At 36.1% G+C, this 24,383-nt stretch overlaps 1 protein-coding gene across 2 annotated transcripts in view; it reads left to right on the top strand.

The window, feature by feature from the left end:
* Positions 1–24,383, top strand: part of ANGPT1 (angiopoietin 1) — a 242,241-nt gene that overhangs the window by 213,158 nt on the left and 4,700 nt on the right. For both annotated transcript variants that reach the window (XM_060611147.3, XM_060611148.3), the window contains exon 8: positions 14,732–14,862. In XM_060611147.3, the coding sequence (XP_060467130.1) occupies positions 14,732–14,862 (131 nt within the window). The remainder of the gene's footprint in view (positions 1–14,731; positions 14,863–24,383) is intronic.

Raw genomic sequence — 24,383 nt, 5'->3', positions numbered from 1 at the left:
CAGCAGTCAGATATGTATGTGTGTTTACACATGTGCCTACACATGTGTGGTGAGGATAGGGGAAGGAGCAGATAATAGACAAACAGGCAGTTACAATACCATGAACACAGTGAGTTCACCGATAAAGACAAGTATGGCATGAATAGGGGGATCTAACCAATTTGGGAAGCTGAGGAGACTTCCACAGGGTAGCCTAAGTTGACATACAAATGGCAAATTGGAATTAGCTAGAAAAATAGTCAAAATTGGAGATAGAAGAGGGAATAGCATATGTTAAGCCTCATAAATAAGACCTGGTATGTCTTGCTAGGCCTATGGTTAGATTGATGTAAATGGTTAGCTTTTGCCTAAGCATGGAGTATAAGGGGACAGGAACAAAGCATAATGCTAAGAGCAAAGAGGACAGCCACACAACTCGTAATATGGAAGAGATTTAGGACTGGCAGCTAGTGATAGCTTCTGAGGGCAGCTCATTTGAAATGGTCTTTCATATTTCAGTCATTTTTTTTTTCACTCAGTGTTTTGATCAATTTCATTCAATAAATATGAACAACAACAATATGCAAGGCATTATGAGTGAAACAAAACCCACAGAACTCAACCCCTATTCTTTAAGAGCTTCAAAACTCTGTGGCTGACTTGATTTTCATTATCCTTCAAGCCTCAGCTTGATCTGAAGAGTTATGCTTCCTGCATTGGATAAGAACCCCTTTCTTTCTGCTGTCACTGTGCTCTGTGCATATCTTTATCAGACTCCTTATTACACTGGATTGTAATTGACTATTATTTGGCTCTTCCGTAGATTGCCCCCTCTAGGAGTGCAGGGATCTCTCCACAAGGTTTGACATGTGACTGGAAAGGAAGCACTGTCTAATAAATATATGAAAGACATATCAACAAGGATTTTTGGTTGTTGTTCATTCAACAGACAGCTGGCTACTATTTGGCATTTATTGATCTAGATGCTGGAAATCAGAGATCAACAAGTCAAAATTCTTGCCCTCAGACGTTTATGGTTTAGAGTGACAGCATATGCCAATTTCCATGTAAGACTTTCATAAAGTGCTATGTCCTTTAGGTTTTGGTTTGTTGCTTGGATGAGATTCATTTCCCTCATCTATTCAACTCTAGGCTCTTCTGTTTTGTTTTGTTTTGTTTTGTTTTGTTTTCTTTACCTGTAAATGATATGCAAGAATTTCTGTATTGTATGATGCCAAGCAAATGAAATACGATATTAACAAAATAGAAAGACAACGTACCTTGTTTTGTAGGCCAACTGATCTTGAAAAAGGATACTGTGTTGTTGACACTGATAGGTAGTTTTTTTGGCTACAAGAACTAGGTTCTCTGCCTACAATTTTGATAACTGCCACTAGGTGACAGTAAACATTGATTTTATAGAATTCATCATGGATGAATAACTGAGAGCTTAATGAAAATTACAAGATTTAGTTAATTATACTTTTTGAGTAGAAACTTCAAAATTGTGACAATGAAAGTATAAAATATTTATTACTCTGTAACTTATAATTTTTTTCTCTCTAGATGATTTATTTCTTTTCTAAGAGTCTTTACCCATTTCAATCATAAACATCGTAAAAGCATTATAAATAATTATGCCAAGTATCAATAAATATCAACATTAAATGCATCAACTACAAATCTTGTTTAATAGTAGCATCATAACATTCAGCTTTAATATTAAATAAAGTATCCAGCTAAATATTTAAAATATCTGCAAAGTGCTTAGATATGTCTCTTGGTGCTAACAAACAAAGGCCAGGGTTTATGCTGATATGCTTATTCTCTATTGAAAGAATCAAAAGTACTATTTTATTACCTGGCTCAGTTAGAAATTCAACTAAATAGCTGCATAAAGATTTTAGTTTTATTCATATTTAGGCTTCAACTTCCTTTCCCTCACATACCTTCCTAATCAATTGTAGAGAGAACTTTCTAAGTCTGATCATTATATACAAATTTGAAGGTCACATCATTGTTATAAAAGAACTATTTCAATGAACTCTGCTTTAAAAATAATAGATGTGATTAAAGATCAAATGAATAGTTGGTACCTATTTATAATCTGATTCTTAAAGTACACCTTGTGTTCCTAGCAGAAGAATTACATCTGAATGGTGTATGTTTCTTTGACATCTTCTAATCCAGAAGATACTCTAATTATGAGAAACATCAAGTCAATATTTCCTTTAAAAACAATAATTTCAAAGATGCAGTTGTCTAATATACATTATTATTCTGTTCATTTCTTAACTGAGTATAATTTTGCTTTAATCTGTATAACTTCACTAAAACTACTCTCTTAAAAGTTACTATAATTATTTTGAAATCAGAGCCTGCGTTCATTTATTTGCCGAGCCAGCTAGTCATCAAAAATTTATCATGTTGCTAATATTTCCCTGATACTATTTAGTTGTTTCCAAACTTGAGTGTGCATATAGTCAACTAGGGTGTTTGTTTAAAGTGTAGATTTCTGGGTTCCATATCCAGAGATTCTGATCTTGATATAAGGCCTAGATCTGTCAGTGTTACCAAATCCACCCAGGTGATGTTGATGCAGAACTGAAACTTTAATGACTCTAAGAGGAGACACCATCCTTGCTGGTCTTGTGGTGCTGATAGTTTAGAAGATAGAAGAAAACATGATATAGCTGGCTTCAAACAAAAGTTGCAGCTGCAGTATGTTGTAGCATGTCTTTATTTTTTTAATCAAAGAATCATGGACCTTTTTAAAAAAATGATGGCACTATGGATCTTCTCCCCAGAATAACTGAAAAAACTGAATTTTGTTTATATTTCTGTGTGATTCAACTCCACACTCAAAGTCCATGGGTAAGAACACTTGGAATTAGACTCTAGTTGGGCAATAAAGAAAAGTGGTCTATTCAGCTGGGGTTGAGGATGGATGAGATACATTGGAGGAGATTAAAGGGTACCAGGAAAGGCTTCACAGAGGAAATCCTTGGGGATTTGTGAAATGTGAGTAGGTGTTCAAGGAGAAAGTATGGAGGATGAAGGCAGAAGGAGAAAGGTCATAAGATTCCAGCCAAAGAGGCAACGTGGACAAAGACCCAGAGATGGGAGAGAGCCTGCACCAGTTAGAAAATAGCAAGTATCTCATATGTGGGAGTTCACTGTGCTACAGAAAACAGAAGGCCATGTTCCATGATAAGGAGTTTGGATACTATCTTATACTAATTTTGAAGAGAAATAAGCACACTGATGATTTTGGTCAACAGAAGAATCTGCTTATGCACACTGGAGCCTTATTTGTAGAACTTATAGCAACACATTATCCAAGTACAACAAGAGAAAGTATTTCCTCTTTGCAAAGAAACCTCAGACAATGCCTCTCAATGGTTTTCAGCATTCTACTCACCCTTTCCCCTCTGTCTTCCCCTAGGGGATGCTGGAAAGAAAGTTTGTTGCTGCTCTTTAAACAGACATTAAAATGAGAACAAACCTACCTCCCTTGAACTTGCTTATGCTAAAAAAATCACCAATTTCAATCACAAATTTTACAAGGTCTTGACTTAATTTGGGGGGAAAAAAGCAAACCCATAAACTCTTTTAGATGGCCATGGTCTTTTGGGCACAAGAAGGGTGTCCAGTCAGTGATCCACTCATGGGGAGCTGACTCTGTCAGCCACACATGACCCCAGGGGAATTGAAGTATGTTTAAGGGACTGTTTGTATTTTTTAGAGAGGTCTTAGTGCCATATAATTCATTTGGCACTCATTTTTTTCTACATATTCTTAGAAAAGGGGAGGAATACTGGAAGAACTTCGCTGTATTTAGAACTAAAACTAGAGAATGAGTACAGTGTGTATTTATGAACTTTGGAAAGTATAGTTTCATGGTCACAGACTTCATGAAAATTATCTTTACATGTACAGAATAGAGTGTACTCTCTCAGCACTACGAAGAGGCACAGAAATAACAGTGTGCGAGTTCTCTATTTTCCGTAATTACAGGAAGAATTTTTCCTGAGTTTTGAACACAGGCAACCTTCATGCCATTGAGAAACTTTGAAAACTGTATTTTACTGGACTTTGGAACCAGGATAGCTGGTAACAGTGTTTCCAGTGTGAAGACCTTGAGGAGATTTGGGTGGCTGATAAACTCATTTTTACAGAGTTCTACATTATATTAATATTTGCAAATCAAGGGAGAGACATTAAAATGTATGCTGTGAAAACAAATAGGTGGAAACTTACCATGCAATTTATGCATGTATAATGAAAACCAATCAGAAACAGAGAACAAATAAAACTGGAAATTTATCTTTCTCAATCAGAGCACAGATTCCCATGACCAACATTATCTCAAACATTTTTCACTTACACATCTTCCACTAAACATGATCAAAACTAAATAACAGCTACCTCAGGGCACCTGAGGCTTAAGAAGCAAATATAACACACTCCTTCTTAGCATAATGGTTAGTTTGATATACAGCAATGCTGCCGATTACTCAATAATCCAATTCCATCTAAGAACAAATGACACCAATTCAGGAAGATTGAATATGATGAAGAAAGCTGTTGGGGAGGAAGGTTGACAATTACAGGATGAGTTGCTATGGGTGATCATTTTCAGGGATTTTTTCCCCAGTATCAATTATGAGTAAAGAAAGGGGAAAAAAAATCACATGCTGGATTCAGCCAATAAAGCACCCTATTATGTCAAAAGAAACATAAGATTCTCAAAAAGTTGAAATTTTAATTTATAAAGAATAAACATTTGAACTAAAGGATCATTTTTCAGGCATCTGGGTTAAAAATAATATAGGCCTGGGGTGCCAGGGTGGCTCAGTAGGTTAAGTGTCTGACTTCAGCTCAGGTCATGATCTCATGGTTTGTGAGTTCAAGCCCCACGTCGGGCTCTGTGCTGACAGCTTGGAGCCTGGAGCCTGCTTCAGATTCTGTGTCTCCCTCTCTCTCTGCTCCTTCCCCACTCATGCTCTCTCTCTCTCTCTCTCTTTCTCTCTCTCTCTCTCAAAAATAAATAAACATTAAAAAAATAATATGGACCTTAAACTAGGTAGTTAGTCAGCAAGTTTCTTGTCCTTTGTACTTAGTATTCTGCTTGCTCTATATAGAATGAGAATAATTTTCAAAGGAAATGGCACCTTATGAATTTGAGAAAATTTCATTTTTAATTTCTCCAGCTTACTACCTACATGCACGTTTTTAATTAGCTACATCTCTATCTCGTTATTTTCATCACTCTCCATATGTTTATGTATATCTATCAATATCATATATATTTTAATTTAGATTTATTCATATAACTTATGTTTCCTGAGCTACTGTGTATTTTATGGTTATTGGTTAGGAAAGTTTGATTCCCTAAGTTGTAACAATCCTTTAAGGATTTTATATGTATCACCTCATTTAATCTTCAGGACAGTATTAAAAGAACATAATACTTTTTAGAGCCATTTTACAGACGAGGCAACTGAGGATCACAAAGATTAGCTAGGTTGCAAACCCAGAAAGTTAAGTTCCAAACTCTATTCTGTTATTCTAATTCTGGAGGCACACATGTACATGACATAATCTTACTCTTCAGAAGCGAATATTTTATTTATCCATTTGTGTGTGTGTGTGTGTGTGTGGAGTATGAGGAGAGAAAGGAAAGAAAGAAGAATTTTTACTAATGACTTTATTGTTATCCATTTTCTTCATTCATACATATTTTGTACCACACCACCTATAGGTGTTTGATCTTTATGTCTTTTTAAGCATCTTTAAATCTCTGTCATATTCTTCATTTTTGACGAGTCAAACTTCACATTATTAGGTCTTTAATCACCCTACTTGCACCCTCTTTTCTTTTTTTTTTTTTTTTTAATTTTTTTTTTCAACGTTTTTTATTTATTTTTGGGACAGAGAGAGACAGAGCATGAACGGGGGAGGGGCAGAGAGAGAGGGAGACACAGAATCGGAAACAGGCTCCAGGCTCCGAGCCATCGGCCCAGAGCCTGACGCGGGGCTCGAACTCACGGACCGCGAGATCGTGACCTGGCTGAAGTCGGAGGCTTAACCGACTGCGCCACCCAGGCGCCCCTGCACCCTCTTTTCTTTTGAAACTTCTTTTGAACTTTTCCTTCTACATATAGATTTATATCTATGAATGTAGATCATCGCCATGTAGCTGTCTATTGTAGGATGTATTCGCTTATATTTTCATACGTGGACTGACTTTTTTTAGATATTTTCCTATCATTGTCTCACATACTCCTTGACAGGCTCTTGCAAACAAATAAATAATTATGTTCACTTACGGAGTAAGACAATATAGCTCCAACTTTTGAAAAACAGTGTTGTACATAATGACACTGACTTAATAGAGCCTCCTCCAACAGAGATCGCAGCCCTAGATCCAACATTGGAAAACAAACCTTCTGTCCTCTAACAAACAAGGTAAAGATTTTTTTTTTAATTTTTAAGTTTATTTATCTATTTGTAGAGAGATAGAGATGAGAGAGAGAGAGAGAGAGAGAGAACACAAGTGAGGCAGGGACAGAGAGGGAGAGAGAGAGAATCCCAAGCAGGCAGGCTGTGTGCTGTCAGTGCAGAGCGCAGTGCAGGGCTCAAACCCATGAACCATGAAATCACAACCTGAGGCAAAATCAAGAGTCGGATGCCGACTAAGCCACCCAGGAACCCTAAGGTAAAGCTTTTGAAACAGATTTCTAAATGAATATCTAGGTTCCAGAGGGAATTATGCAATAGAGACACATGTACAGATATAGGTCCCTTTGTAAACTCAATGGTCTCATTTCTCATATGGACTCCCCAGTATTTATTTCAATGGGTTATTTCATGAGCTATTTCTTCAAATATCAACATATACAAATGAATTACATCCTCATTATAGCAGTATCCCAATATAATTTCATCAGATTATTAAAGTCATTAATATTGGGCAAATTTCACATCAGAAAATAAATGCCCAGGGGGCTTGAATTGTAAAACATAATTAAATTATAGAGTTAAAATGTTATTACACGTAAGCCATATCTTGAATGGGTAAAACTTAAATTCTAAACAATTTTAACTTAGTTCATAATTGACTCAAATATTTATTGTATGCCTGTTGTGTTTACAGTATATGGAGTTTATAAAGATGGCTGGCTTATAATATGGTAAGGAAGCGAAAACACACATGTAGATAATAATACTACAGTACGCAAAATGAGATGTGCCACAAGAGAAGCAATTTATCTATGGAATGACAAGTTAGAGGAGAAGGAAGAGAGGAGGCATCCTCTGCAATATTTGTGCTTGTCTTGAAGATTGGCTCATTTTGGAATTGTGAAGATAGGGAGACAGTTACCAAATCAGTAAAGCTCTCATCATTTAAAAGAACAAGATACACTAGACAGTCCCGAACTAGAGAGAATAAAATGTTTATCTCAAAAATACTATTTTGAAAAAAAGATACTATATATATATATATATATATATATATATAATATAGGACTCAAGTCTCCCCTTGTGGTAAGATAAATTTATATTCTTTCCTGTATCTCAGGGTTTCCAGACTTAGTAATTTCCACTAGAACTTTATATACTTAACAAAAGGGCGTTTAAAACATAAAGAATTTCAGCTTCAAATACTAATATAATAAAAGGAATAAAATCTATCTTAAATGTTTAGTATCCAAATAACTTCATTGTCTGTCTTTTCACTTGATATTCCCAGCACATTCAAATGACTGATGAAAACCCTTTTCTTTCTTATCTTTTTTTATGTTAAATAACCTCAAAACTTAATTGTGCTATGGATTTCATAACCATTTATTTATTTATTTATTTATAAACGTTTATTTTGAGAGAAAGAGAGAGCTTGAGCAGGGAAGGGGCAGAGAAAGAGCAGGAGAGAGAGATTATCCCAAGCAGACTCCTTGCTGCCAGCGCAGAGCCCAATGTGGGGCTTGAACCCAAAAACTGTGAGTTCATGACCTGAGCTGAAACCAAGAGTCAGACACTTACTGGACTGAGCCACCCAGGTGCCTGTCACAACCCCTTTACTGAAAATATCCTCTTCATCCCTCTCCAAAAGTCCATGTCCTCCATATCCTCCAAAGCTTATCTCTTCCACTAATTTTTTGAACAGTTTAGCGTCTTCTGAGTTTTTCTCTCACCCTTTTTTCCACAATACTAATTATTTGTATATTTCCCAACGATGTCTTCATAACACCAAACAAATGCTTAATCTTGCTAGAAGCCTAAAACAAAAGCTCTTTTCTCTATATATGTTTTGACAAGAGATACATTGTCTTTATTTTCAGCAGAAGATGCCACCTGTATGATTTACACTCCATCTAAAAGACATGCTCTGCTAGTCTCTTTGCTAATGGTGCCCAGCTCTTTCGGTAAGGACAGGAGGGAAGTTAGAGCCGAGACAGCCCTGGAGCAGGAGGAACTGGGAGAGAGCAATGTTGGAAAACTCAGATTGAGTCATTGTTACCAGGCTTTGAAAGAAAACCATGGAGGTCATTTTGCATTTTCTTCAAGTGATTGTGAGGAAGACAAACTAGTTCCATATGGTGGCAGGGCAAGAGCTCAGAGCAGAAGAGAAATCTGCTGCATGAGATCTGCTCAGCTTGTCAGTTCGAAAGACCTTAGAGTTCAGATATCTGAGAGTCTTTCTACTGTTTTAAAGAGCCAAGGCCAAACTTCAATTTGTCATACATACAACTCCCACTGCCTTGGGTAATGAAAGAGCCTCTTGACTTCCTGAATACCGTAAAGATGTAAGAATGGAAGAAGCATAGGAGTCTCTTAAGTAGATAAAATTAGTGAGAAACCAACTTCATGACATTGGGCTGCCTATTTTAAAGAAAAGAAAGTTATAGAATCATTTGTATGATCCATAACTATTTTGAAGTCTTTTATTTAATAATAGAACTTGCTATTGTCCTACATTTATTAAGAAATACAATTTAGCCTTTCTGGTTATTTAAATTTCTATAAGTGAAAGAAAAGGGATAACTATGTGTTCATTGAGGATGACTAGAGAACCATCTCAGATGACTAGGGAGTAGTGACTAATTTCAACGTGCACCTGTCTGTTTCATTTTTCCTTCAGATGCTTATTGAGGGCCGCCTGGGTGGCTCAGCTGGTTAAGCATCCGACTCTTGGTTTTGGCTCAGGTTGTGATCTCAAGGTGGTGAGATCAATCCCTGTGTCTGCTTGGGATTCTCTCTGATTCTCTCTCTCCTCTCGCTCTGCCCCTCCACAGTCATGCACATTCAATCTATCTCTCCCTGTCTCCCTCTCAAAATAAATAAACATTAAAAAAGACGCTAATTGAAAACAATCATAATGCTGACATTCTGTACAGCCACTGACCAAATCATGCTAAGAAATGTGGGGGTTTTATCCTCATTAATTAGGAAAAATGGGTTTAAAAGGATGAATACCATCATTTTACTCAGTGGCTACCGTTTTAATCATATCTAATCATGTTCTTTGGAGTTTTTGTGTTATTTTAGGTGTTTTGTTTATTTTCATTTTGGGTTTTGGGGGGTTTTTTAGTGTTTTTTTTTTTCATCTTCCATATTTCTGTCCCTAAGCCAAATACTTTACTCTGGAATAATGTTTGGTTTTTATCTCCTAACACATCATCCTTCATGAAAACCACATCTACACTGGCTGAACATAAGAAATAAATGTCCAGGATTCCCATGGTGTTATTTTGGGGGAGTATTCTTTATAATGACTCACACTTCAATTTTCCTTTCACTACATTCATATGCAAGGCCAACTTTGGCCCTTCTGTATATTGACTTCTCTTTTGTTAAGTGAAGTATCATTAACATAGAAGAGAAAGCCATGGTTAGTTAACTATACATAAAGACTTCAGAAATTAGACAGAACCGCTGTGTAAAAGAACCACCTAAATATTCTGTTTGAACCTCAATTTAAATAAGTTTCCTTATCTAATTAGAAAAAAATACTTGGTGTTGGTGAATGGCCAGCTCTTAGTTTGCCTGTATCAAATAACTAGCTAGGAGTGTTGGCTTTGGGTCAATAATTGCTGTTCTGTACTAGCTAAATAGTTGCTAAGAAAGATTGAGCCCCTTAACTGTTCAGATGACCTACCCTTGACTACACAGTTGTTCCCAGAATCCTTGTGGGATTCCACAGAAGCATAGTTGTCCTCATTTGTAAATTTCTTAAAATAGTGGTGAGAAACATATTTTTATAAAACACCATCCCTGTTTCTCAGTGCAAGAAAATGACTCTCCATGGTGCCTCTTCCCTAGAACATTCCCCTGTGACATGCTAAGGATATAGACTCAGACATAGTGAATACTACTATATATAAATTGCAGGTTTAACTCAGTCTTGTACAGTGAAAATCCTCTAAACGTTGATCTTTTCACTTTTATTTATTTTTCATTGAGATATAATTGACATATAACATCATATTAGGTTCAGGTGTATAACACAGTGATTTAATATATGCATATACTGCACAATGGACCTTCTAGGAATGTGGGCAACACATGGAAATGTGCACAGAAATGAGAATACGTTGATTTGAGGGATAAAGTAATTGATAAGGCAGGTCAGGAAATGGTCAGGAAATAAGTGATGATATGTATGGAGTTAGGTGGCATGGGAAAAAATAGAGGATGGCAAGATCTTCCAAGTCTTTGTAAACCACAATAAGGCATTTGGACATTATCTTTCATGTGTTGGGAGAACAACTGAGGGATTTTAACCAGAGTAGAAGAATAATCAGATGCAGGTTTTTGAATGAGCCTTACAGAGCATGGATTTTAGGGCAAAGGGGAAGGAGCAAGGTTCAAGGCAGTGAGACCAGTTGTAAAACTTTTCTAATACAGAAGAACTGCCAGGACTAGAAGACTGACCTTTTGATGTTGATTAAAGGACCTGCAAAAATGTTTCTTTTTACTTACAGACTCTACCATATAGCAATAATATAGTTTGTAGAGGCAAAGGTCAGGAAAAGACATCATTGATGTTTATTCTACCCTTTATATGCTTGCATACATATTTAGAGATATATGAAGGCGTCCTTAAACTTGTAACAACTGATGGTATAGTCATACAATAGCTCCAAGTGAAGGTGGAGAAGGATATGTAATAGCATGAAAAAATGGTTCTAAAATTATGTGTGGAAAGCATGGTATAAAGAAATATGTAGAATACAGTTTGTATTTATACATGAAAAGAAACTATTTTGAAAGGTGCAAAACTAATGTAAGTGATTACTTCTAGACAGGTAGTTGAGGCAGGCCTGTGGGCAACAACTTTATGTGCATTGTTCAAAATTTTTATAAGAATATGATTAGATATTACATATATATTTTAAAATAAATATTTTCAATTTGGAAGGGGAAAACAAGGAAAAGACTAAATGCACATAAACCATAATGTCAAGAGTAGTTATATTCAGAGATGAGATTTGTGTTACTTTCTGTTTTCTTCTTTTTGCTTTTCTCTACTTCCTAAATTTATAATTGGGCGTTCCTATTGCCATGGTAACACAAAGAAACCATTGTAAACTATGAGGCTTAAACTGCAACCCTCTTGTGAAAGGATAAAAGTATAAACTATATCCAGCACATAGCAGTCACTTACTTAATATCAATAGAACATTGGTGCTTAAGTTACCTGCAAATGATAGTGTAGAAAATTATCATGTTCTGGAATCTCTAGCCCCATTGGTGAGCTTAGAGCTACTAACAGGATACTGGTATTGACTTACCTTTTGAAAAAAGAAGGAAAGTCATCAGTAATCATAGAGAAGCCAAGAATTAGAGTTGGAATTTAGCATGGCTCATCCAAGAGCACCTGTGGGCAAAACTCACCCAGTTCCAGTGGAGCAGGAGATTTTAGGCCTGCAGTTGCAGCCACATAATTTTGGAATCATTCATCTTCTTCCCCAAACTGATTCTGTGTTCACTAAATAAGCAACTTTCCAATTATAATTTGGCTTTCTGTGTGAAACTCTAAGAAAAACGAGAGCCTGGATTCCACAATGTTCCCATTTTGAGTGTAAGTGGCAAACTAACAAGAGTCTCTCTTAGCTTGGAGAATGCGTGGCTGTCTCTGAAAGGCTGAGAAAGTGATCAAATCTGGAAGGTTGTGAATTCACACAGGTAACTTGTCCCAGGCTCCAACTGGTGACCTCTCAACCTTACTTTCCCCTGATGAAACCCGCCTCCAAGTGGGCTGTCTACAACCTGAAATGTAAATCCACATTTAAAAAATTCTACAATTTTTGGGGTGCCTGGGTGGCTCAGTAGGTCGGGTTGGGATCTCATGGTTCGTCAGTTCAAGCCCCGTGTTGGGCTCTGTGCTGACAGCTCAGAGCCTGGAGCCTGCTTCAGACTCTGTGTCTCCCTCTCTCTCTGCCCCTCCCCTGCTTACACTCTGTCTCCCTCTCTCTCTACTCACAAATAAATAAAACAAAAAAAAATCTACAATTTTTGTCACCAGTGATTTTTAGCTGGCCCTTCAGAGTTTTAAAATACAGGCTTATATATGAGAATTTACCTTTAGAAGCTTCCCCCAACCTACTATTAACTATAGGTTCTATTAATCATTGAAAACAACAAAATTTGAGTAGGGCTTAATTGTATATTTTGCTCTGACTCAAAGATCTCTGCAGAATATCTGTAAAATGTTTTCACACAACCATATAACATTACTGTTATTTTCTAAAATTAATATCAACCTTGCAAAATAATAAGGGGACCTTTACATATACTTAGGTGCAAACCCAAGTCAAATATAGGTATCAAAGAATGAAAATCCAAATATTAATTGATCTGTATTATTTTTTTAAATATTTATTTTGAGAGAGAGAGAAAACGTGAGTGGGGGAAGGGCAGAGAGAAAGGAGAGAGAGAATCCCAAACCGGTTCTGTGCTGTCAGCAGGGAGCCTGATGTGGGATCGATTTCACAAACCATGAGAGCATGACCTGAGCCAAAATCAAGAGTCAGGTACTTAACTGACTAAGCCACCCAGGTGCCCCTCATATTATTTCTGTTTAATAATAATGTAACATTTGTTCAGAGCTGGCCTAAGTCCCAGTAGTGTCACCCTTATACAGAGATATTAACTATATTGTGAGTGGATAAGATTTATAAATAAGACTCAGGTACAGAAGTGGTAATACACATGGATATTAAAAGAATATTCCTAGATGATTTTGATGAATGAGAACTGAGGAACCATGTTAGGTAGAGTTGGAAAGAAGGTAGAGGGTCTACTAGAGAAGACCTTGTATATCAAATTGACAACCTGACAACCTGAGTGTAGCTATTCTGAGCCCCAAGGAAGCACTGAAGGACCTGAGCAAGTGTGCATTTGTTCCAATTGCCCAGATGAATATAAAACAATATATATAGGGTCAGTAGGAAATGACCAGACATCAGAGAACTAATTACATTAGGCATCAAATGTGATTTATCCACTAGTTTTTGAATTATAGACTAGTATTCTTCAGTCTGCAAAGAGTAATATCAGATACTAATTGAGAACATAAATTCCCAGTCCTAGTGAAAAGGCCTTTTTCACAAATAACCAGATGATTTTTTATATGTACAACTGTTGCAGAGCCTCGGATGTACGTTAATTTAAATTTTATATAAGAAATGTTTCTAGAGAGTAAGGTAGGTTAGGTTCTTTGAAGAATTCCATATTTGTGGTTAAACAGTTGGCATTTTGAACTTAATTTTAGGGATACTCCTAGAATATAAGCCCCTTAATGGCATGGCCCTTTGGTATATCTTAAGTGCTTAGAAAAATTCCTGGTATGTAATATGTGCTCAACAAACATTTCTTCAGGGAATGTATAATGATTAAGAACTTGGATTTTAAAGTCAAACATAGCCAGATTCCAGCTTATTTATCTTCTCTAAATCTTGGAATGCAAAATTGGTATATTGATGCTTAGATCACAGATTTAATATAAAAGTAAATTAAAGAATAAATGGAAAGCATTTAGCAGATTGTTTGGCACAGAGCAAGTCCTCAATCAATGACAATTATTATTAGTATTGCTGTTAAGAATAATGTGTACACATCATCACTGTTTAACATTAACATAGTTGTATGCTGTAATGGCACTCTACAAGGCATTTTTTTCTTTGGAGATTAATACTTGTAGTAAAATCAACCCATTTTCCTTTTGTGGATCCTGCACTATCAGAGCCATATGAGTTTGAGTATGCATTGTGAAAAAACACCAAACACACAAGCCATAGAGAATTTTGCTATCTGTCATTTGGAGTCTTCCTTTTATTTCTTTCTTTCTTTTTTTCTTTCTTTTCTTTCTTTCTTTCTTTCTTTCTTTCTTTCTTTCTTTCTTTCTCCTTCCCCTTTCTCCCCCCTCCTCTTTCTTTCTTTCTTCCTTTCTTTCTCTTTATTCTTTCTTTTTCTTTTTCTTTCTTTTTTTCTCTCTCCTTCCCCTTTCTCCTCCCTTTTCTTTCTTTCTTTCTTTCTTTTCTTTCTTTCTTTCTTTCTTTCTTTCTTTCTTTCTTTCTTTCTTTCTTTTTCTCTTTCTCCTAGATTGGGTCTTGCAGTAGTTTGTTAAAAGGGCTGAGTGCAAAGAAGGGAGGAAATAATGAAAAAGGCAAACATTCAACAAACTGGTCTTATGGGTTCTGTAATTCTGTTGAATAGCTTATCTTTTTCCTTTTCTTAACTTCAGGTTGTATTTAAAGGGTCACACTGGGACAGCAGGAAAACAGAGCAGCCTGATCTTACATGGTGCTGATTTCAGCACTAAAGATGCAGATAATGACAACTGTATGTGCAAATGTGCCCTCATGCTAACAGGAGGTAAGTCCTATGGGGCCATTCTCTAAGTTATGTTTCATTGGTTTGAGGCTTGAAGTTTCTTATCTATGAGAAAGGACTGTGATCTTCTGGTCAGGAAACTTAAGAGCAAGTCCCTAGAGATCATTTTGTTCTGCCCACTAATTTACCATGTGTTCTCGTGCAAGACATTTCTAGCATATTTATAAGTTTGCCTCCTCCCCCATTGTCTGTAAAGGGGGCATGCTAAGCTTGGTTCTGAAAAAATTCTTTAGCTTCTTAAAGTGCCAGTTATTCTACCTTCTAAATAATCATAATGATACCCATAGTGGAATGGATAACAATTTGGGAATTCAGCATACAGGGGAAAGCCAACAAAAAACAAAAAAAAAAACCTTCTTACAAAGTATTTTGCAACTATGTAGTACAGTTCATTGGCCATTCTATTGAAATGGAATAAGAAGAATAAAGAAGTGTACTGAGATCTAAAGTTATAAAATTCAGACCAGCAACACTAGGGCTTTTCAATGTATGGTATTGACTTCTGCAAGACATTTGAGCTGGTATAAGAGATACCATTAGGGGCGCCTGGGTGGCGCAGTCGGTTAAGCGTCCGACTTCAGCCAGGTCACGATCTCGCGGTCCGTGAGTTCGAGCCCCGCGTCAGGCTCTGTGCTGACTGCTCAGAGCCTGGAGCCCATTTCAGATTCTGTGTCTCCCTCTCTCTCTGACCCTCCCCCATTCATGCTCTGTCTCTCTCTGTCCCAAAAAAATAAATAAAAAAAACGTTGAAAAAAAATTAAAAAAAAAAAAAAAAAAAAAAAAAAAGAGATACCATTAAATAGTACTATATCACCAAGTAAGAAAGATAAATCCTTTTTTAACCTTCTCATTGTCTTTGAGCCTTCTGATTGTGTCAAAAGAGAAATTCTCAGTTTGGTGCTAGTGTATCTATAATACTTCCTGAACACTTACTCGATAATCATTCAATAATCTTTAGAGCAAAGAAGGAGAAAACCCTTAGGCCTCAGGCTCAGGGCCTTGGTTAGACAATGGAACCTACCTAGAAGTGAATAAAGTGATCTTGTTTTAATTGTATTGGGTTTTATATCTCCCTTTTATTGTAGCAAGTGGTACTGTTTTCTTCTTTAAAAGAATTATATAATCTTTGCATTTTTAAAGTATTCACAATATTTGATCTATAACAAATTATTGATTTAAAGAAAAAATTAAATATTAATAAAAATTATAAATGGATGATGGCAAAAATCTGTGAAGTTGATGCATGACTGGCTGAAGTTTGAGAAACATGTGGCTGAAACCCAATGGCAAGCAAGTTAGCTCAAGTCAAGCTATAGGTTCTGGCAAGGAAGGAGTTGGCACCCAGCAAAACTGTAAAGGAAAACTTTTTTCCTGTGCTTCTCTTCTCACAGTTTTTGTGTTCTTTCTCTCTCTGAATGGAATAGCAGTCACTCCAACCCTCAGCTTTCCTGGTTCTCCTTCTGTGTTAATCTACAACAAACCATGTTTTCATTGACAGTAAGGAAAAAAAAACCCTCGAAATCCATTATTATATATTAGTATATGTTATTGCATAGGTTGTACTCCCTTAGTTGAATGCCAAACCAGCTGTGTGAGATAAGCAGGGAGATAAACTCTATCTCCGCTTTGTACATAAGGAAAATAAAAGCAAGTTAATGCTTACCATTTTATATTTAACACCCAGCACAGTAGATGTGGCACACAGGAACTCAATTAAAAATATGGCACATGAATAAATGAACATTTTGTAACCCTTGAAATCATGTTCAAATTTTGAAGCCAGTGAAATGGATCATTAGGTTGACACTTTGTCATCAGTTAACAGAGCATGGAAGAATAGGGAGGGGTGGTTTTACAGAAATCTTTCCACCTTCCTCCCATCCCCACGTCCTCCATTATTACCACCACCAAATCACATCCCATTGACCCCCCTCCACCGCACTTACATTAACATCATTTCAACATGGGACCAACTCTAGTATTATCAAAGCCAACCTGTTATGATTCTTCTTCTATCATATCCTCCTCCTTAAACTTTAAAATGCTACTCTGGCATCATTTGCAACCTCATCAAATAGGTAAAAGTCCTCTATATGTAACTTTATGACCCCCTCCCCAAAACAGTTGTTAAAATTTAGATTGGTACCCACAGGTTAGGTTTTAAACTGTTTTCCTGAAAGAAAAAAAATTTTCATTACTTCCCTGATCCCATAAATGGAATTGTCAACAACTTTATACAGAGACAAAAGGACTTTGATTGTCTAGTTTGCTGTTCATTTTAATATTGAAATGTGCTTCATTTTCTCCATGTCTATTTTTACAGATAGCTTTTCTTACCAAATAAATGCAATGCCTGAAAGAACAACAGTAAAATATTTCTAATGTTGCCTTAGAAGAGCATTCCAATATGTTCATATTTCTGTCATAATAATGAGAAATATAGAGCTAATAAGCAAAGAGGAAAATGCACCTCTTGGTTGTTGGTGAGAAAATTTCATTGCTCAGATTTATGATTTTATTTCTGCTTCAAATGATTGAACTTTGTCATGTTCTTTCATCCATAATCATTCCTGGACCTGCTTCTTACTCACCAATAAACACATATGTTGGGGAGAGAAAATTTCCACTTATTGCTTGGGCTGGAATGGTCTAACTAAATGTGTTTTTGTAATAAACGCCATTACCCTATCAAATATCCTTTTGAAAGAATCCAGGCCTTGCAAACCTATTCACTCTGCAAAGCTAAAATGTGGAATTTCGATGGCTAAGAACTGGAGAGCATAAGGATGAATGTCAATGACAGTCCAGGTAACTTGAGTATTGCCTGGAACGTTAGGTCCTACTCAGCTACTCCCCACTACCAGTATTTATTCTGTCATAGTTTCCCTTAGAACCATTTTCTTCATCTAATGGTTTTTCCTTTCTTTTTTAATTTGTATTTGAACTTGCTGCCTATTTTAAATAGTTTCCTTTAAGCAATAAGATTTTATAGTCTTTGAAGCTAATAATTCATAGTTTTCTGTCACCATCAATTAAAGTTTTATTTCATCTTGTTTATTTACAAAATTTTTCCTTTGTTTCTTCTGAAAGAAATTAAGGGTAGAGTAAGATTTATCGCCCACTAACTGTCCTAAATAGTTTTGTGCAAATACATGCAGGGATTTGGGTTGGCGAATGTGGTATCGTTGCCACCTTTATATGACAGAGATTGAACAACAAGAGATGAGCTTAATTGAAAGCAGAAGGTATTTCAGTTAGGCATAAAGTAGAACATTTTGATCTTTCTTTATTCTTTCCCAATATCCTAACTTCTTAACTTTCTTCTATCAATTTAACATATTTTTAACAAGTAACTATTACAGATCAACTACTCTTAGAGAAATGAGCAAGACAGAATAGAACTTGCATCTATTGAGGGAGACCATCAACAAAAGAGTAAGCAATAAATAACAATTTCAAACCATAACCAGTTTCGGAGGCAAAATATAACGTGATGGAGTTGTTGGAGAAAGGGGAAGTAACTTTAGATGGAGTGTCCAGGGATCAAATGCTGCCAAGGAGGATTGTTCATTTCTAGTGGTGGACATCTTCAAGAAGAGAATATAAAGCTATTTTATCTAAAAGAGCTTACTTATGCATGTTCCTTCAGTTGAGGGTCTAGACAAGAAAGTCTCTACTTTCTTCTGGTTCTGTGATTCTATTATTCCATGTACTCACTGTGGCTAATGTAAGGAAAACCATGTGATATTATTTTTCAGTGCATGGGTTGTGATTCGTAGTATAGTGTAGAGTGGAAAGGAGGTGTAATGGGCTGAGAAAGTACATTTACATCAATAGAAATAGATACCACAGTGCTTTATACCTCCTTTCCCAGAAGTATATGTACTTGTTTCTACCTTACCAGAAAGCCAGCAATTCTTCCATCCAATGTAAATGTTGAAAATTTTTCATGTTTTGTTACAGATTTCTTCTGGGACCAGAATATATATTTCAAGGTCAAAATTGCCCCATACAGTTGCTTCTGTGCAACTGCCCTTTTAATTAATAGTTAAATAAAGGTGATTTATCAGCCCAGATTTATAAGCCAGAAATGTCTTTGTTCTATGATGCAACTGACCTTAGGAAAATTTGTAAGTTTTCTCCTTAGGTTTCCTCCTATATGTAGGATATTGTGAAAAATCCATATACTTCAGTATTGGGAGGGACCAAGTTAAGAGATGATTGTAGGCAATATTTTCAGTCCTGTAGGACAGTTCGTTTTGTGCCTTCCTGAGCCCAAAGAAAGGAATCAGTTTCTTTTAAACTTAACAGTTTTATCTAGTATTTAACATTAAGAAAATGAAAATGTAATCTCATTCAATGCATGCTTTTGTTTTATAGGGATTTATTGTATATAAAAACAAATATGTAAAAATCTTCTGACTCCAAAATTCTGAAAAGGAACAACTTAGATTGTCACATTCAAAGCGAATATTACATTTCAAGAAAACGGGGTCTTTAGTACTAAATTAGCATTCTTCAAATAGTCTTTCTAAAAGACTATTAGAAACTACAGTTACTAAAGGTTGCTGACAAAACAAAACATGGTATTGTTTTACATTCTGTTCCTTACCTTACTTTTCTTTCAACACAGTTTCCACATTTAGTGTATAATATAAAAACTATGTAAAAATGTGACCTAACCTTCTACAGAAAGAATCTGTTGTGGTAGAAACTCTGATCTCTTTTCCCACGCATAAACTATGTCAGACGACAGACAAGACTTTGCTAAAGCTAACAAAGGATATTTCTCAGTTCAGCCCTTAAAAGACAGGATAAAGCCATACACATAAATTTCTTAGTACACCCTACAACTTCCCAGATGCTAACAGCAGAATTGATAAATGCTTGCAGAAAGAGTTGATATTGCCTGCTATATAATCTTGAGGACAAAGAAAATGAAAGAAATTAGCAGCTTCTCCAACTGGCAAATGACGCTAAGTGACAAGATCTTTGGGAAAATATAATCATCTTAGAGTTTTTAATAATCCAGGAAGGATGTGCTAAGCATTGCCAGATAACTGGCATTCCCTAGGTTTTAAGGCAAAAATGTTGAGGGAAAAGATCCATATGGATAATTTAAGGTTGACCACAGAAATCTACATTGCATTACTTTATTTCAAAGCAATTTCTCATTTGTACATATCCAGTACACAAAATGTTCCACAAAATGTGTGTTGCAGAGACTCTGTGCTGTCTACTACTATATACTGAGTGCCTAGCACAGTGCCTGGCACATAGTATGTGCTCAATAAATATCGGTCGAGTGAATGAATACTTTATCACAGGCTCTGAAAGGGCATTACAAAGTCACAAATGATCCCAGTGAGAAGGCATAAAAGTAAATCAGTGTGAATCTGAATGTGACTGTTGCTTGAACTGAGGTTTAAAATACAGAAGTATGCATATGTATTTGCAGGCACACTCGTGAAACAATTTGATGAATAGAAGATATGAGAATTGGGACTAAATTTTAAGAATAACTAAACCCCAGAAGACTAAGCTCAAGAACTGGAAAAATTTATTAGATTCCTGTCTTCCAAGTAAATATGAACATTTCTAAGTACAAATTTATATTCCTATTTTCTGAAGGAAATTTTTGCTTATTGGGAAAAGAAAAGCAGAGAATATCAGAAAATGTCTTTCAAATGGTAAATTTGGAAAAAAAAAAAAAAAGTGAACCAGAACTGATAGTCCCATAGTACAAGTCTGCCACCGAAGGTTAATAATTGACAATGCATGAGAAATCATCAAACGCTTACTTTTGTGTTATTTTACTCTCATAATAATATAGCAAATATTACTGCACTCATATGAACAGGCATTATTGCATTATCTTAAATGGTTTATATTTAATAACTTACATGACACTTCTAAAAACCCTTTTAAATCAGCACCACAGTAATGCTTTTGGCAAGAAATGAGATACAGAAACATTAGATAATTTACCAAAGGTCACAGAATCAGCACTAAGGGTAAGATTTGAACACAACCTCCAGATAAGCCATCACTTTATCTGCTCCTTCTCCGGCCTCTTTTAAAATGAGTGGCATTCAAAGGCAACAGGTATCTATTTTACTGTTTGCAGCGCGTTAGCAGGGATTTCCTCATTTAAACCTTAAAAGTGAAATGAAGTGCAAGGGAGGGAAGAGACAGTAAGAGAATACCTAAAGGTTTTAAGTGAATTCAAGATCACTGTCCAGGATCAACAACTTTTCATCTTTGGAACAAAAAGAAGAGAAAGGGAAAAAAAGCCAAGTCCTTGGCCTGAGAGGGATATAGTATGAGGTGACAGAGAGAACGCAGACATCTAGGAAAGGTCCTTTGCCTCCCGCGTGCTACTCCTTGAGGCTACCTATGGATAAGGCCAAGTTTGTGCACGTGAACTCAGTAAGTGATTTTCATAATGAAAAATGGCACCATCAGTTTTGTGCAGCCTCATTCTTAGTTAGCAAGAGAGGAACTCTTATGTTCTGTGCAAGTTCTGTTGTGCATTGCTGACTAGAATGTATGCATTGAAAATGAATGAAAGAAATCCATAAGAACAGATATATCTTTACAGTTTGTTGTACTTTTTACCTTAGAAAGGAAGTGTTGAGAGACATTTTGTTTAGGATCAGAAGAATTTGAGAGTTAGGTTTCCTGATTTTCAAATAAATTTGGACTTCCTGAGTACAAAGTTTAGAATCAAATTCCTACTTTCTGGGCAACGTTTTATTTATTGGTGATAAAATGTGAGTTTTCTGCTTCAAAGATAAAAGACTGGAATGATTTTTAAAGGCCGGAGAGCCAGGCATAGTTAGGACAAAGCTAAATTTTAATGAGTTAAGTGTAAATGAATTAGAAACATGCATCTCAGATTTCTTATTAAAATATACATGAGGTTACAGGTTATAAAGAAAAATGCTTGGCAACGTACAAGCCAGCAGTTGCCAATCTTAAAACATTTGAGACATTTTATCAGTTGTCCCAACAGCAGATGGACACTGCTGGTTTCTTCTGTCCTTTGCTTGCATCACTGCGTTCTTTTAAGTTTCAAGTGTCTTTCCTAGATTAACTTCTTTAGCATATTGGCGCATTTGTTATTCCTAGGCACACAGAGTTAATATTTCCCCAAGATTGTAAAGCACATATAATATTATCCAGCTACTTGGTATCTTATCAGAGAGGAACTGCAAACCCAGGCGTACTCTCTATATGTTCACAAAGAACACCTTCATTCCATGCAAATTTACATAGGTCCTGGTTACCCATGAGCACACAGGATTATCTATGAATGTCAAGGAGTACATATGAGTAACAAGGACTCCACTATACTTTTGCCTGTTTTCTATAATCATGCTTTAAAACCTCGTCTTTTCAGGATTTATGTTTAAAAGAGCTGGCCATGTTCAATTTTTTCAAAGAAAAGTAGAAAGTAGAAATTCCTTTGTTGTTTTACTGCATGTGTCAGAGGAAATGGAATACTTACTTGCACACAAATAGCTATTTTTGTTTCCTTGTAGTTCAGAATATCTTATAAAGGACACTGCAACAAAAATTGTCATGAGAAATAATCACCCTTTCTTTTCGTGTCGTGCCATCTTAATTCGTCATCTTTATTATCATCAACTGCTCTGCGATAGTCCATTATGTGCATGGCCCACTGGTCTTAAGATAAAGCGTCAAATACATTAAGGTCTTTGGTTTCAACATGATGTCAAAAGAAATCACTGAAAACAATTGTTCAAATCATGTTAGTTACTTAAATGCCATTGTTTTTACAATGCAAACGTTGCACAACTTACTCATTTGGGTCCAAATTATTGCATATTTCTCTAAGAGACCCTACCAAGCAAATAAGGAGATATGTTGGCACTGATGACCTGGTCTTTATTATTAAATCATTATGGTGCCTGCCCCACAAGATGTAATCCTTTGTGTTCGTTCCTACCCTAAACCTTCCATCTTCCTTTCCACATAACTTACACTAAGCACTTATTTAGGATTTTACAGGGCCGAATAGTCAATGTGTCATCTTATTTGGGCCATACGACTATGCTGGGAAAATGGTTGGCCAGACATTATAAACCACATCTTATGAATGAGGAACTAAGTGACCATGACCTTGGAACCATCTCCTTACTGCTAGGCATCAGTGTCTTTATTACAGTACTTGCCACATCAACTCAGGTTGTTTGAAGGATGAAATAAGAGAATGCATATAAATGCTATAGCATAGTCCCTAATGTATATTAACTATTTTATAAATAGCAAATATCATTATTATTACTGCTTAGGATCTCTTGGTTATTAACTGGTGCCATCAGCATCAAAGTCTGGGTCTTCTAATTTCTTGTCTGGTACACTATAGGCTTTCCATTGCCCACAAGAAAATTTCTGAAAATAAAATAAAAACCTCTGTGTTCTCTCTCCTGTTTATTTTGCTAAGCTTTTGTTGTCTAACCCCTTACCCACTGGCAGTCCAGTCAAGCCAGGCTGCTGACAGACACTCTCTCCTACTCTCTCAGGGTACACACTGTGTTCAGAATTTCTTTCTGTTCAGTGAATTCACATTCATTCTCAGGACACAGCTCAGGTGGTAAATAAGTCAACTTTGTGGACCCACTGACAGGACGTTCTGCCTCTGTATCCGTAGATTTCCTTCTTCTCTGTTTAACAACCCTCACCTCATTGTTAAGCAGTTTATTGTCTCTCCCATGAACAAAACTGTGCAGTCTTTGAAGACAGGATTTCTGTTTTATTCAACCCTGACCTCTATATCTTTCTGTTGGTTAATATTTGTTGACTTGATTTTAAAATCATTTTTTTCCCCTTCATCATTCTGCCACATATGCTCAGGATGACTTTGGCAGACCATACTTACAGAATGAAGGTTCTCAATAATATTTGATTAAACATTCAGCCTGATAGATCTGGTTCCCTTGGTTAAATATTGGTTCCTATTTCGAGAGAATGTTTTGCTTATTCATCTGATGATGGACAAGTAGACTGGATAAACTCTAAAGTTTTCCATGAACGTTGTTCAACTTTCCACCAAGACTGCCTGTTTCTTTACCTTTATTTCCTGAGAGTTTCCCCCGTGTTCACTATGTTCTAGTGAACAAGCTACACTGATGTTCTTTTAGTTTCTAACCATGTCAAGCTCTCTTTCTTCCTCAGAACATTGGCATGTGCTATACTCAGCTTAAAAGAGTCTTTCCACATCTTCACATGGCTGCCTCCCTCTCATCCTTCAGATCTCATTAAATACCAGCTTGTTCTGTGAATGTGAAAAGTCAAGTAGGTCTCCTTTTATTCTCCTTCATAGCTCCTTGATTCTTTTCTTTCTCTTTCTTTAAATCATGAAGTATCGTAAGTATTTTACTTATTCACTTGCTTTTTGTCTGTTCCTCACATGAGAAGTAAGTTCCATGAAGGGAGGGACCACTTCTGTCTTGTTGAGTATTGTGTTAACAGTAGTC

Source organism: Panthera onca, chromosome F2 (assembly GCF_046562875.1).
Source record: "Panthera onca isolate mPanOnc1 chromosome F2, mPanOnc1 haplotype 2, whole genome shotgun sequence".
Classification (NCBI taxonomy): Eukaryota; Metazoa; Chordata; class Mammalia; order Carnivora; family Felidae; genus Panthera; species Panthera onca.
Note: the sequence above shows the minus strand (reverse complement) of the source record. Positions and strands in the feature narration are given on the sequence as shown.